At 34.1% G+C, this 16,229-nt stretch overlaps 1 protein-coding gene across 9 annotated transcripts in view; it reads left to right on the top strand.

Moving 5' to 3' along the window:
• Positions 1-16,229, top strand: part of CCDC88A (coiled-coil domain containing 88A) — a 125,254-nt gene that overhangs the window by 79,253 nt on the left and 29,772 nt on the right. For all 9 annotated transcript variants that reach the window (XM_082743550.1, XM_082743552.1, XM_082743551.1 and 6 more), the window contains exons 15-19: positions 208-1,278; positions 2,692-2,819; positions 6,443-6,584; positions 10,747-10,911; positions 15,580-15,741. In XM_082743550.1, coding sequence (XP_082599676.1) covers positions 208-1,278; positions 2,692-2,819; positions 6,443-6,584; positions 10,747-10,911; positions 15,580-15,741 — 1,668 coding nt within the window. The remainder of the gene's footprint in view (positions 1-207; positions 1,279-2,691; positions 2,820-6,442; positions 6,585-10,746; positions 10,912-15,579; positions 15,742-16,229) is intronic.

Here is a 16,229-nt window from a genome sequence, read left to right on the forward strand (position 1 = left end):
AACTCCTTAAGGAAAGAAGGACCTGGCAGTACATGTACACAAGGGTCTCTCAGTAAATATTTGTCAGAATTAAAAGTAAGATAGAAATTAGCACCCATTTATGTCCTGATTTCCCTGTTATTTTTTAGAAAGGAGAAACTATAATTAAAAATATTTTGTTTATGCTCAATTAAGTTTTTAATTTTCTCCTTTCTTCTTTATAATTAGATTAAAATATTGGAACAGGAAAATGAACATCTGAATCAAACCGTGTCTTCCTTAAGGCAGCGCTCCCAGATAAGTGCTGAAGCAAGGGTGAAAGATATTGAAAAAGAAAATAAAATTCTCCATGAATCGATCAAAGAAACAAGTAGCAAGCTAAGCAAGATTGAGTTTGAAAAAAGACAAATTAGAAAAGAATTGGAACACTATAAAGAAAAAGGAGAACGAGCAGAAGAACTTGAAAATGAGTTGCATCATCTTGAGAAAGAAAATGAATTGTTACAGAAAAAGATAACTAATTTAAAAATTACCTGTGAAAAAATTGAGGCATTAGAACAAGAAAATTCAGAGCTAGAAAGAGAAAACAGGAAGTTAAAAAAAACACTGGATAGCTTTAAAAACCTTACTTTTCAGTTAGAATCCCTAGAAAAAGAGAATTCCCAACTAGATGAGGAAAACTTAGAACTGCGAAGGAGTGTGGAATCTTTGAAGTGTGCAAGCATGAAAATGGCTCAGCTACAACTAGAAAATAAAGAACTGGAAAGTGAAAAAGAGCAACTTAAGAAGGGTTTGGAACTCATGAAAGCATCTTTCAAGAAGACAGAACGCTTAGAAGTTAGCTACCAGGGTTTAGATACAGAAAATCAAAGGCTACAGAAAGCTCTAGAAAACAGCAATAAAAAGATTCAACAGTTAGAGAGTGAACTACAAGAATTAGAGGTGGAAAATCAAACATTGCAGAAAAACCTGGAAGAGTTAAAAATATCTAGCAAAAGACTAGAACAGCTAGAAAAAGAAAATAAATCATTAGAACAAGAGACTTCTCAACTGGAGAAGGATAAGAAACAACTGGAGAAGGAAAATAAAAGACTCCGACAGCAAGCAGAAATAAAAGATACCACGTTAGAAGAAAACAATGTGAAAATTGGAAATTTAGAAAAAGAAAACAAAACTCTTTTCAAAGAGATCAGTATTTATAAAGAATCCTGCATTCGTCTGAAAGAATTAGAGAAAGAAAATAAGGAGCTTGTGAAAAGAGCAACTATTGATATAAAAACTTTGGTTACATTACGAGAGGTAAATATAGTTACCTAAATTTAAGCCAAATTCTTTTTATATTTTTAATTCAGGGCTTTATTAAGTTTTATTGGAACCCATAAGAAATTTGACTCCTGTGTTTATGGTTCGAAGTAGAAATTCGGAATTAGAACTAGAAACATTTTCTAATTTCATACTCTTGTTATACCAAGAAGTACATGTAAATTTTATTTTTTAAGATATTATAGTAATAAAATTTCCATGCAGTATCTCACTTATTACATTAAAATTTTATATCTTGTTTCAAAATAATATTAAAATATTTGATCAAGACTCTAAATGCTAAAGTATGATAGGAAACATGATAGCTACTATTTATTGAATGCTAACTATGTGCCAAGTAGTGGGCTACGGACTTCATAACATATTTATGTATATTTCTATAATTTTTACAACTAATCCTCTATAGATACTATTTCCATTAGATCAGAAAGCATTAGAGACATTAAGTAACTTAGGATCACACAGCTAATAAATGGCAAAATTGGATTACTGGAATCAAATCCAGATCTTTCAGACTCCAAAATACAAAGAATTTTGACCTCTAAGCCTGAGCATGCAAATCAGGTTGAACTTAAGGGTCAACACTGAACAGTTGGTAGTTGCTTGGATCTGTGTGTTCAGAAGAGTTGTGAAACTTTCAGGAGTTGATTGGCAGTAGGTCCTATGAAACATGATATAGATTAGAAGACATCATGCTTGGCTATTTTTTGCTATCCCTATGCTGTACTATACATGGCAACCCTTTAAGAGGAGTTTAAAAGTTTCTTACAATTCTGGCAGAAACTCATTTCAGGAAGTCTGCATTTCTGCTAAACAGACATTGAGAAGGACCCGTTATTAGATTTTTACTTTTATTCTGTTGTTGTACAGTCCTATAGTCATGAACAACAGGTTCCTTGGGTCTGAACTTCTAAGAATGTGCCCTTTTTCTTCAGATCAGTATTTTAGGGCTCTTCCACTGACAGACGGATGTTTGTGGTGTAAGAAGGGTGTGGTATCCAGCATATATTCATAGGAAGAAATATGCACTAAAGTCCTAGCTCATTATTAAAAAAGTTAATGGATATGTATCCTTTTCTTACAGTTTTCAGACCTAAAGTGTTCATAAGTAAAGAGTTTTTCCTTTCAGTTTCCTTAACGAAAAGTTAAGAAATATTAGCAAAAAACAAAAAAAGGAAAACTATATTGTTGAACTAGGTTATTTTGTTGCTTAACTACTTTTTATAGGTGAAGAAAAATTCAACAACATTTCTGTTTTTCTTCACCAATAAAAAGTAAGGGCTGAATTATATGTATTCCTGGATAGTGGTAGTTATAGTCTTGGCTAACTTTGTTAGATGTTCATGATCATGACATTTATGTAAGTTTTTACATTCCTTTTAAAATAAGGATTTGGTAAGTGAAAAATTGAAGACTCAGCAAATGAATAATGATCTTGAAAAACTAACTCATGAGCTTGAGAAGATAGGGTTAAATAAAGAGCGACTCTTACATGATGAGCAAAGTACTGATGACAGGTGAGTAGTAAGTCTCTTTGGCAAACAGTTGAAATTATTATTTTTCTGCTCAAACATTCTTTGCTGTACTAATACAGAATATTTATATTTCATCCTGTTCCTTTCTTTCCATAGAGAAAGTTCTATAAGAAAAAAAAAAAGTAAAAACCCAGATAAATACAACCTCATATTGATACAAGAAAAAAATACTAAATATTACTATAAACAGTTACGACTTGGTAGAAAAACAGGACGCCACCCAGCTAGTGAAAGACCAGAGGGTGTAATTACCTGCAAAAGTAGCATGAGATAACAATAAACAAACCCTCTCTTGAAATATAAAATTAGTTTTTTATTTGAATCGTGTACTTAAATGCCTCAGTTGTTTCATGTATTTTGTGTGCTAAAAGTAGACTTAGAGAGAGATGGAAGAGAAATATGAAACAAAGGAAAATATACTGATGTAATTAAGGCATAAAAATAATGTGGAAAAATAAGTCTTGACAAACAGAATAAAAAATTACTTTATATACCCTTTAATTTTGAGAATGATCAATACAAGCTTAAAAATTTTTATTCTCTCATGATAATTACGGTTTGTCAGACAGATTTTCAAGTAGTCTACTTTTTAGCATCCAGTTAGCCATGTGATTCCAGCTAGTCTAGAAGTATGTATTGTTAAAAATAACTGTTTTATGTAGTCTAGATTTTAATTCATTGGAATTTTTGGGGTTTTTTTGTGCAAGATATTTATGTCTTCTTTTTTTTTAATTTTTTTTTTTATAAACATATATTTTTATCCCCAGGGGTACAGGTCTGTGAATCGCCAGGTTTACACACTTCACAGCACTCACCAAAGCACATACCCTCCCCAATGTTCATAACCCCATCCACCTTCTCCCAACCCCCCTCCCCCCAGCAACCCTCAATTTGTTTTGTGAGATTAAGAGTCATTTATGGTTTGTCTCCCTCCCAATCCCATCTTGTTTCATTGATTCATTGGAATTTTTGTAATGTACTTTGTATCTTATTGTCTACTAACTCTTAATATTCTAGTATTTATTAAATGTATATAGGAAAAATTAATGCTGATTATATGGGGTTTGTTTATGTAATTTTGAAAATATTCAGAGTTAATAGAATAGATTGAAACTCAGAGGTTAGTTCTGTAATAACAAATAGAAATAATTTGAGGCATTCATTCTAGCAATGAATTCAAGCAACCATAATTGGATTAATCATATAGCTTTTCATGATAAACTATTTTTATTTGAGTTAGATAGTGAAGAGCCAGTTGAGTTGACTAACTCTTAGTATAGATACCAAATATGCATCATTTCTTTATTCACACCAATTTATTACCCATCATGTTTAAGATATTTAGGTGTTGGGGGTGGGGATCTGTACACTGTGTAGCTACCAGAAATGACCCTCTTAGAACCCAGCTGTAGATGAGTACTTCATATGAATTTGGCACCTCTTCCCAAACCTTAATTCAAGCAACTTGTCAGTATTATTGAGCTCTTATCATTTGCTGATCACCAAGCATCAAAGAAATGATAATGCTTCTGCTGAACCTTAAAGAATGACTGAAATTTGTGAGGTGGAAATGGTGGAGAAGGGCATTCCATGGAAATAAAGCACAGAGACGTATTGAGTAATTTTTAGAGTGACACGAAAGATCGATTAGTAAAAAGGGCAGGGGCACCTGGGTGGCTCAGTTGGTTAAGCATCCAACTCTTGATTTGGGTTCAGGTCATGATCTCAGAGCCCTGCATCTGGCTCCAAGCTTAGTGGGGAGTCTGCTTGAGATTCTCTCTCCCTCTACCCTCTCTGCATCCTTTCTCAAATAAATAAATCTTTAAGAAGGAAAGAAAAAGGGACAAATTGGAGGCAAAGAGACCACTTAGAAAGCTATTGAAATAATCTAGGCAAGATGTGATGCGTTCATTAATCTACACATTTCTGTATATATATACAGAATGATATATGAAAGCATTAGAAATGGAGCTAAGGGTATATATTAAACTTTGGGGGGAACTGGAATTGAGAGTGTGATCAAATTTGGTAGATCAGAAAAAGAAGTGTCTTAAGCCACCAAATGAGCTTCTTTCTCAATCATTAAGTTAGCCTTGGTGTCACAAGGAAAATAAAAGCTCACAGACATAAATTCCTTAACATTTCATCCCCTTGGAATTTATGTATATCTGCACCTATCTTTACTGCTAATCTCAGGTGATGTCCCTAATTATAACCTTTTCTAACCTTTTCATCTTTCTCATTGATGTCATTCCCTCTAACTGTTTTAAGATACAATTAAGTTAATTCTTACCATTAAGGAATGTGTTTGTTTGTGTGTTTGCATGTATAAATAAAATGCAACAAAGTAAATTCAGTGGTAGAGTTACAAAGAGAGTGCTAAGCAGTCACTCTTGTCTTTTTTTAACAGCTCTTTTCTTATGTCTTCTCGTAATATAGTTTCCTAGGGTTATGTATTCAGGCCTCTTAATCATTTATTCTGAATGCTATGCATTGCCATCTATCATCTTCCCTGATAGCTGCATTATTCTCCTCTTAGTGGATGTTTTCATCTAGACAATCTAGAAGCAATGCAGGCATCACACATTCAACATATCCAAAGTTAGATTCATTAAATGCTTTTATTTTTTTATTTTTTTTTTTAAGATTTTATTTATTTATTTGACAGAGAGAGATCACAAGTAGGCAGAGAGGCAGGCAGAGAGAGAGGAAGGGAAGCAGGCTCCCTGCTGAGCAGAGAGCCCGATGCGGGGCTCGATCCCAGCACCCTGAGATCATGACCTGAGCCGAAGGCAGCGGCTTAACCCACTGAGCCACCCAGGCGCCCCCATTAAATGCTTTTAAAAATGTCTCCTGGAACACCTGGGTGGCTCAGTTCGTTAAGCATCTAACTTCAGCTCAGGTTGTGATCTCGGGGTCCTGGGATCGAGCCCCCACATCAGGCTCCCTGCTGAGCGAAGAGTCTGCTTCTTCCCCTCTCCCTTTTCCCTACCTGTTTGTTGTCTTTCTCACCCACACACACACAAAAAAGTCTCTTTATTCAAGTCAATACCAAAATGAATGAGATTTATTCTCTTTTCTCAATGAACTTAAAAACTGAGCAAGCAGAAAGTGTGTATATATAAATTAGAGTAAAAGGCAGAATGATAAAATTTCTCATATATGTACTTCAGGTTTTTATTCAGTGTAATTATCAAGATTCTCATGTATAAGAATTCATCATGGGGCGCCTAGGTGGCTCAGTGCGTTAAAGCCTCTGCCTTCGGCTCAGGTCATGATCCCAGGGTCCTGGGATCGAGCCCGCGTCGGGCTCTCTGCTCGGCAGGGAGCCTGTTTCCCTCTCTTTCTGTCTCTGCCTGCCTCTCTGCCTACTTGTGGCCTCTGTCTGTCAAATAAATAAATAAATAAAACTTAAAAAAAAAAAAAGAATTCATCATAATCCCTAGTTTGTGATTGACTTTCAAACTGTATTCATGTACTGTCCTTTCTGTAAAAAATAATTACAAATAATATATTTATGAATCCACCATTCAAAAAGATAACTAAAATATTGACATTCACATCTGCCTCCAGTGATGAACTGTGTTATTTTTGTACTTGGATAGTAGGTACAAACTTTTGGAATCAAAATTAGAATCCACTCTAAAGAAGTCCCTTGAAATAAAAGAAGAAAAAATTGCTGCCTTAGAAGCTCGATTAGAAGAATCCACAAATTATAACCAGCAGTTGCGCCAAGAACTTAAAACAGTAAGTCATTTCCCTGGAAAGAATTTTAATTGTCAAAATTTGGACAGAAAAGTGTAAAGTAAGAAAACAAAAAAGCATCGTCATTAATATTCTATTTCTTCCTTTTTCTTAAATTTGAGAGTAGCAGATATTGGTCATTTAGTTTATGATAAACTATATTTTGTTTATACACTGTAATTTATACAATTCTATTTCATGTGCACATGTTCCCCATGCAGTTAAAGACATACTAGTTTTGTGGGAATAGAATGGGGAAGAGGCAGTCTTACTCTTTAGAAAAGCTCTCAATGTAATATTGACACTTTGACATACTTCTATTGAAAATCCAGGTAAAAGTTTGATAGAGATGTGGGTATGAGGATACCAAGTAGAGGGAAATAGTATGTGTGATATAAGAAATCACCTATTCTCAGAAATTTGAGGTTTTCTTCTAGATCTGCTGTCTTGTGATATTTGGAATTATTCTGTGAAATAAGCAGAGCAGGAGCAATTGTTTTCCCTTACATAAATAAATTGAAATCAAAGGGGCTTGTCCATTCCCTAGGATTAGTATATGGTAGATAGGTAGAATCATGTTCGGTTTTTTTGTTTTGTTTTGTTTTGTTTCCCTTTTGTCATCTCTGTGGTACCACCAGGAGTGGTTTTATAATCAACTAAACATTTAGATTGAGAAGATTACTGTGGGCCTAATTTAGAATCGTTTGATTCAGGATGCTGTTGGAAATACAAGTATATAGCAGGGCCCTGTCATGGGTCCGTCATATAGTTGTTTGAAAGTCATATTCCCACCAGATGACAGTTCAGGTATAAGACAATGAGATTCACATTGAGCATGCAGGAGCTGCACTGTCTTTGAGACTCCATGCTCCATAGTAGTCATCATCTCTTGCAAAAACTCTGAAGGCATGGAGGTCTCCACAATGGATATAATAGTTTAAAGACTTGCTGCACTCAGAGAAGTTTAAAGATACGGCTTCCTATTAGGTACTTATAGTTCTTGCAGTCTAAATATAATTTACCTGGTGCCTGGGTGGCTCAGTCATTAAGCATCTGCCTTCAGCTCAGGTCATGTTCCCAGGGTCCTGTGATCGGAGCCCACACTGAGCTCCCTGCTCAGCGGGAAGCCTGCTTCTCCCTCTCCTGCTCCCCCTGCTTGTGTTCCCTCTCTCTCTCTGTGTGTGTGTCTCTCTCTGTCAAATAAAGAAATAGAACCATAATAAATAAATAAATAAATAGAATGTGCCCGTTGGGTCATTTTTCTCATATGCAATCTTGCCTAGTAACACAGAACATTCCAATTTCTTCAGGTTTCTAAGGATGTAGTTAACAAAGATGGATTTCTCATACAGAAAAGGAAAGAGGTTTTGTTCCCCATTTGCCCACACCATCATTTTTTGTATTTGTACCATGAAACATATATTATTAAAGAAGAAATTCTAGAATTTTGCTTAGTTTACATGAAGGATTATCCAAAAAATAAAGTAAAATTTGGTGCCAGATTTAATTAATCTGCAGTGTCTAGGTTGCAAAGAAAGTCAGCTTCATGAAGCTACTCAACCAGTTTGGGTATGGGTTGATTATACACATTTCAAGTCCAGGGGCCAGAGATGTAAAATTTCATCATTTTCCACTTCCAGCCACTTTGGCATTGGACCAGCCACCTGCCATAAACAGGAAATTAGGCTGCCATAAAACTGAAATTAGACTGTACTAACTTTTAATACTATATGTAAAGAGGTTTATCACTTGAAGGTATGAAAGTTAAATATGAGTTGAAGGCCTGAAGTAATTGCTAAAATAGCATGACCAAAAGGTATAGCTAATATGCCAGCAAAGGAGATAAAGTAGAATTATTATAAAACAAACAAACAAACAAAAAACAGGAAAAAAAGAGGAACAAAAGTACAGATTGGACAAAGAGCAAAATGTCAGTTTTAAAACAAACCAGATCAATAATCACATTAAATATAAAAGTTCTAAACATCTCAATTGAAAGGCAGAGGTTAATAAATTAGGTTAAAAGGCAAGACTCACCTGTATGCTGCCTCAAAGAAATGTTGATGGCAGATATGTCGTTTGTTTTTTTTTTTTATTTTATTTATTTATTTATATGATAGAGACCACAAGTAGAGAGAGAGGAAGGGAAGCTGCTCCCTGCTGAGCAGAGAGACTGACGCGGGGCTCGATCCCAGGACCCTGGGATCATGACCTGAGCCGAAGGCAGAGGCTTTAACCCACTGAGCCACCCAGGTGCCCCAGATATGTCATTTTTTATGTGAACATAAATTAGAGATTCTGTAGATACATCAGGTAAAGGGGCATTATTGAAACTTAGTTGTAACAATGGACTAAAAATAAGCTTTGAGTTTTATTCTCAACTCCCCTTCTTCATAATGGCATATGCCTATAGTCTTTAGAAACCTAGAGAAAAGACCCAGTGGGAAATTAATGTAAAATAGGATAGAGGAAATGATGTCACTCATTTGTTATTAGGATATTAAAATTTAGGGTGGCTGGGTGGCTCGGTGGGTTAAAGCCTCTGCCTTTGGCTCAGGTCATGATCCCAGGGCCCTGGGATCAAGCCCCCCATCAGGCTCTCTGCTCAGCATGGAGCCCGCTTCCTCCTCTCTCTCTCTGCCTGCCTCTCTGCCTACTTGTAATCTCTGTCTGTCGAATAAATAAATAAAATCTTTTAAAAAAAAGATATTAAAATTTTTTTTAAAGGGGGAAAATTAGGATCCCAGAACACCTATTAGATCACTCAGCCAAGCTTTAAATTATATTCTGTCTTGGGCATCTTTTTTCTTTAGTCTCATGTCATTTTCTAACTCAGTTGAGTCATAAGCTTTCTTAAGGCTTGCTTTAGATACTGAATTATTTTAGACATTTCTATTTTTGTCTTAATATAAGGTTTTGGTTTTAATTTAGAAATTTGTGAAAAATGTCTCCATGGATAAACTAATGATTCAAGAGAAATACAATAATAATTGGCTTAAATTGAAGAATGCTATTAAGTTAGTAATTTTGGTAATGTAGGATGACCAAGTTCTTAGTTTTGAGTTGACTCTCTTAAAGTAGGGTTTGGTTGTAATGATACCAGTAAACCCTGGGTAGGATAAATCCTTGGCTTGCTCACTTTTTATCAAATAAACTACAGTAATTATTTGTGGATTAGGACCTGAATAAAGAAGTTACTAATTTATCTATAAATACTGCTCATTCTGGGTAACATATCCTGCTTAAGGGCAGGCATATACAGATACTTCCTCAACTTTAGATATCTTTTTTAGAAGGAGTTATTACATATGTCAAGTCTTCATCTGACCTTTACATGGAATCTCTGAAATTTCTAAATCCAGCTATAGATGGGTCAAAATAATTATTAATATTTAGCAACATGTCTATGCCCAGTTAATTGATTCTTTTTTTTTTTTTTAAGATTTTATTTATTCATTTGACAGAGAGAAATCAGAAGTAGATGGAGAGGCAGGCAGAGAGAGAGAGAGAGAGACTGAGCGAATCAGGCTCCCTGCTGAGCAGAGAGCCCGATGCGGGACTCGATCCCAGGACCCTGAGATCATGACCTGAGCCGAAGGCAGCGGCTTAACCCACTGAGCCACCCAGGCGCACCAGTTAATTGATTCTTTTTTTTTTTTTTTAAAGATTTTATTTATTTATTTGACAGAGAGAGAGATCACAAATAGACAGAGAGACAGACAGAGAGAGAGATGAGGAGAAGCAGGCTCCCTGCTGAGCAGAGAGCCGTATGCGGGACTCGATCCCAGGCCCCTGGGATCATGACCTGAGCCAAAGGTAGAGGTTTAACCCACTGAGCCACCCAGGCGCCCCCAGTTAATTGATTCTTTAGTGATATTTTCATCATAAGCAACAGGATCTGAAATTATTATGAGAGTATGGCCCATATATTATTAGAGTGTACACATGAGCAGAGTGTATTTAAATTTTCTAGGAGAAAAGAATTTGCAGTTTACAAAGCGTAAATTGTGATCATGATAGTAGTGATAATCATACATATTATTTATCTTTCACATTTTAATAGTGTCTTTCACATTCACCAGACCATTGTAGAGTCTGATTGTAAGAAGTGATAACTTTGGTGATTCTTTTTCTCCCCATTAACATATTTTAAATAAAATTTTAGGTGAAAAAGAATTATGAAGCTCTCAAACAGAGACAAGATGAAGAAAGAATGGTACAGAGTTCTCCTCCAGCTTCTGGTGAAGATAATAAATGGGAGCGAGAAAGTCAAGAAACAACTAGAGAGCTTCTGAAAGTTAAAGACCGATTAATTGAAGTAGAAAGAAATGTAAGTATTTTTAAATTTTTAGTAGGAAAAGATTATTTTTAGAAGTATCATTATGCATATAACTTAGGAAGTTTATCTAATCTAGTTTATACTTTCTTGACTGATTCATAGTAAAAGAGTAAAGAACTAATAATTTAACTTACTTTTCTCCATCACCTTTGTATATGTCCATCAGCCAACTTTGTCAACTCTGTTGTGAAAATGTAATCCAAAGCCATCGTTGCTCCTACCATTCTAGTCTAAGGTACCATTATCTCTCATCTGGATTATTAGAATAGCCTCTGATTGGCTGGCTTCCCCCCTTCTACTCCTGGCCCAATCTAACCCATTTTTATTATAGTAGCCAGATTTATTTTTTAAAACATAATCCTGGTCATGTCACTTTTTTCCTTAAGATATTTAGTGGTTAAAAAAAAAAAAAAAAGATATTCAGTGGTTTCCCCTTCCAATTAGAATAAAATTCAAATTTTTCAGTGTCCTTCAAGATCATTCCTGACTTTGTCCTGCTTTTATTATTGGTCTTAGACCACATGATTCTTCACCCCTTCTATTTATTAACCTTGAGATATTATTACTATCTGTCAATACCTAGAAAACACAAAACAGTGCCTAGTATGTAAGTAAAACAACTGAAGTCATATTAGCCTTTTCTATTTGTTCATATTTCCAGAGATTTATGTTTGGATCCTCTACTTGGAACACATGACTGGCATTCAAGCTTCATATCACATATCTCCTGCAAAAGATCTTTCCTGACCCCTTTCCCCAGTAAAGTAGCTGTTTTCAACCTAAACAATTCACTATCATGCCATAAGTTTCTTTTTCATAACACTTCATGCCATAAGTTTCTTTTTCACAACACTTCTTACTAGTGAAATTATATTGCTTTTTTATTTGTTGGTTGTCCACTGGAAAAAAGCTTCTTGACAGCAGGGGCTTATCTTTTCTTTCTTTCTTTTTTTTTTTTTAAACCACTGTGCCATCAGTATGTAGAATTAAGCCTGGTAGATAGCTGACACAGTAAATATTGGCTGAATAAGAGAAATATTTGTCAAAAAAAGGTAATCAAGCTAATTCATCATTCATCCTTTAAAGATGAGTTAATTTAAGAAAATTTATATACTAATAGGTAAAATAGTTGCGGTTGATGTTGTTATGTTTTAATATAACATGAATTGAAAACTTTAAGCCATAATGCCAAAATTAATCTCCTATGATGTTGATTCCTACTTCCTCATCCAGAAGTAATCGCTGTAAACAGTCTTCCCAGAAGAATGTTTGTGACTTATCTGTGTATTTCTTTTGGGAGACCTGGGTGGCTCAGTTGGTTAAACGTTCAACTCTTGATCTCAGCTCAGGTCTTGATCTCAGGGTTGGGAGTTCAGACTCCCATATTAGGCTCTATGCTGGGCTTAGAGCCTAGTTATTTAAAAAAAAAAAAAAAAAAAAAAGTAGTATATTTCTTTTTTTTCTTCCAAGATTCAAATTTTAGTTAGTTAACATGTAGCATAATATTAGTTTCAGGTGTAGGATTTAGTGATTCATAAGTGCCCTCCTTAATGCCCATCACACATATCATCCATTCCTCCATCTACCTTTCCTCCAGTAACCCTCAGTTTGTTCTCTGTAGTTAACAGTCTGCTTTCTGGTTTGCCTCTTTTTTTTTTTTTTTTTTTAAACCCCCTGTGTTCATCTGTTAATGTTTCTTAAGTTCCTCATATGAGTAAAATCATATGGTATTTGTCTTTCTCTGACTGACTTATTTTGCTTAGCATAATACTGTCTTGCTCCATGCATGTCGTTGCAAATGGAAAGATTTCGTTCTTTTTTCAGCTGAAAAATTTTCTATTGTATACATACATAGCACAACTTTCTTATTCATCATTTGATGGCCATTTGGGCTCTTTCCATAATTTGGCTATTGTGGATAATAGTGTTATAAACATCAGGGTGCACGTATCCCTTTGAATCAGTGTTTCTGTACCCTTTGGGTAAATACCTAGTAATGCAATTGCTGGATTATAGGATAGTTTGTCTTTAACTTTTTTTTTTTTTTTAAGATTTTATTTATTTATTTGACAGAGGGAGACAGTGAGAAAGGGAACACAAGCAGGGGGAGTAGGAGAGGGAGAAGCAGGCTTTCCTTTGATTCGGGCAGAAAGCCTGATGCAGGACTTGATCCCAGGACCCTGGGGTCATGACCTGAACTGAAGGCTCAGTGACTGAGCCACCCAGGTGCCCTATCTTTAACTTTTTGAGGGACCTCTATACTGTTTTCCTGTACCTCTATACTGTTTGGCTGTACCAGTTTGCATTCTCACCACTGTATTAGAGGGCTCTTCTTTCTACATATCCTTGTTATCATCTGCTGTTTCCTGTGTTATTAATTTTAGCTATTCTGACAGGTGTGAGGTAGTATCTCATTGTAATTTTGATTTGTATTTCCCTGATGATGAGTGATGTTGAGCATTTTTTCATGTGTCTGTTAGCCATTTGTATGTCTAGAAGTATATTTCTTTTACAAATTTACATCTGTGGATTCATGCTATATAGTATTTTTACTTGCATGTTTCAATTATGTTATCTTAGGGATTTATTTTAGGCAGTTATAGATCATATCATTTTGTTTACTATTCCATAGTGTGGATATTACCATAATTTATTTAAATAAATGTATTTTCAGATTTTGCTGCAATGAAAATCCATGTATAATATGTTCATGGGGGGTAGTAAATTCCTGATGGCAGAATTTATAGGCCAGAGGGGGTGTGTGTATGCATATATGTATATGTATATCTGTGTAATTTTAACTGGTATCATCATGTTAGCCTTTGAAGATCACATCAGTTTTCAATTCCACTAATAGATTACCTGTTTTTTTAGATAAACATTTGATGTTTCTGGACTTTTAATTTTTGTTAAACAGTAAGAAAGTATTTTAATTTTCATGTTTTAAATTATTAGTGAGCTATTTTATATCTTTCTGTTTATCAGCCGTATATGATACCTATTTTAAATATTCAGTGATTTACATATATATATATGTATGTGTATATATATATGCACACAGATACAAACCTCCATCACTTCGGTTAATAATTGTATTTCAGAAAATTTTGCTGGTATGTAAAAGGGCTGTAAGGTAAATCTCTTTTCCCATTGACTGACTTCATAAATTTCTATTGGAAAAAGTTACTTGGTTGTCATTTTTTAGCCATTTTATTTTAGATAATGTTTTATAAGATGGCTAACCTTTTATTACACCAATAATTTGGGTGCATTTGTCAGTATATTTACTGACCTCCTAACTTTTCCATTATAAATCTTTTCCTGCTCTGAGATTTTCTTTCTACTCTATCTCTTATTCTTTATAGACTATAGAACTTTTCTTGTGACTGTAAGGATACCCAGACTTGTCATTAGAGCTTTGTACTTTTTGGGTTCTTAAAAGCTGAACTATAGTAGCACCTAATGTATGTAAGTGAAAAATGGTTCACTTTTTGGTATATCAAGATGGTATATAAATATATCAGCATTCAGTATTATTTTTCCAGTATAAATTTTTTCACCGTTTTTATTCAAATAAATGAACACAAGAGAAGTAAATCATTGTGCTTCCTCACCTTTGATTTTGTGATAAAATGTATGAGTTAAATCATTACTTGCCTTTTATACAGTGACATGTAGTATATGTAACTTTGAAAGCCTATAAAATGATTTCTTTGTCCCCTCTGTAGATATGATAAAAGTGATATGTTGTGATTCAGTTGTAACTTTTTATGCATATTGCAATTATATGCAACAAATTCTGGCCTTTTTGGATGTAATGTTTTATTTCAGTTTTCCAGAGGTTCTTTGTTTATACATTTTTATGCTGATTTTTTATGAAATGTTATTTAGAAGTAAACCTAAAAATATAATATCCATGACAAACATTTTAATATCTGTCAAATTAAATTAATAATGATCTTTGATTTGCATAGTAATTCACTGTTTAAGTATAAAATTGAAATGTGGTAAAATGTACTAGGACAATTGAAAATTGTATGTTTTGTTTGGATTTGCTCCAGAAGTCCTATAGATAAAATAGAGTCTTAATAAGTGTTTTATACAATGGGGAAAAAAAATCTCTAAAGAAAATATGTAACATCTGTTAGGTCAATTTTGAACTAAATGTTTTAAACACATGGTTAAAATTGTTCCTGCTTCTCTTCCAAATTTGTATTTATTAAAATAATTAGTTTTGCTGCTACCCCTGAGACCAGCACTCACCTGTGTATGTGTTTTTTTTGCCTTTGGGCAGTTAGAAAATGTGCACTTCATTAGCTAGACACAGTCCCACATACTTTTGAGCAGCATGAAAACCATATAACTAATAAACCCATTCCAGTTTCTTGTGTTAATATATGAAGAATGAAATATTTTATTTTTTGGACATTATAAAGCAGACAGTATAATGACACAATAGTAAGGTTTTGGTATTAGTGCTTTCTTTCTCTTTGATGAACTCTCTCTTTACAATTTGGGATAGAGGGGAACTGTTTAAGTCTTCCAAGATTGTTGGGATTTTGTTTTGGATTTTAATGGTAATAGTTGTTACAAAATTCTAATATCTGTTAAACAAATATGTTTGTTACTTTTAAAAATATGTGTGTTTTCTTTATTAAGAATGCTACCCTGCAAGCAGAGAAGCAAGCATTGAAAACTCAACTGAAGCAACTGGAGACACAGAACAATAATTTGCAGGCTCAGATTCTTGCACTTCAGAGGCAGACGGTGTCCTTACAGGAGCAGAATACTACTCTTCAAACCCAGAATGCAAAGCTTCAGGTTGTAATGTAATATTTGGGGATATGCAACCAAATTTTTGAATTATGCTCTTAAAAAAGGATAACTAGACATGGTAACATTGTTTCTTAGTGAGTGAATTTAATGGAAGATAAATTAAAATATATTGACTTAATGTTATACAGGCTTTCAGAGATCAACATTTTTTAAAATAACAGAGCCTCTAAATATTAACTAATAAATTCACTCAATGCATATAAATACAATAAAGCTAACTTTATCTTTATTTAAAATATATAAAAAATATATTTAAAATTTTTTATTTAAAATATTTATGGGCACACCCAGGACTACAGTGGAGCCCCTGACACCTACATAAGGAGCCAGGGGAGCAGCAGCAGCCCTAGCCAGGAAGGCCTGGCATAAGAAAAGAATAAATAAACAAAGTTAAATACTTATTTATTTAAAATATAATTTTATCTTTATTTCACTTAAATTTACTTTATGGCCTTTTCACCTGTTTCACAAAA

The sequence above is a fragment of the Mustela nivalis genome, assembly GCF_964662115.1.
Source record: "Mustela nivalis genome assembly, chromosome: 8".
Taxonomy (NCBI): Eukaryota; Metazoa; Chordata; class Mammalia; order Carnivora; family Mustelidae; genus Mustela; species Mustela nivalis.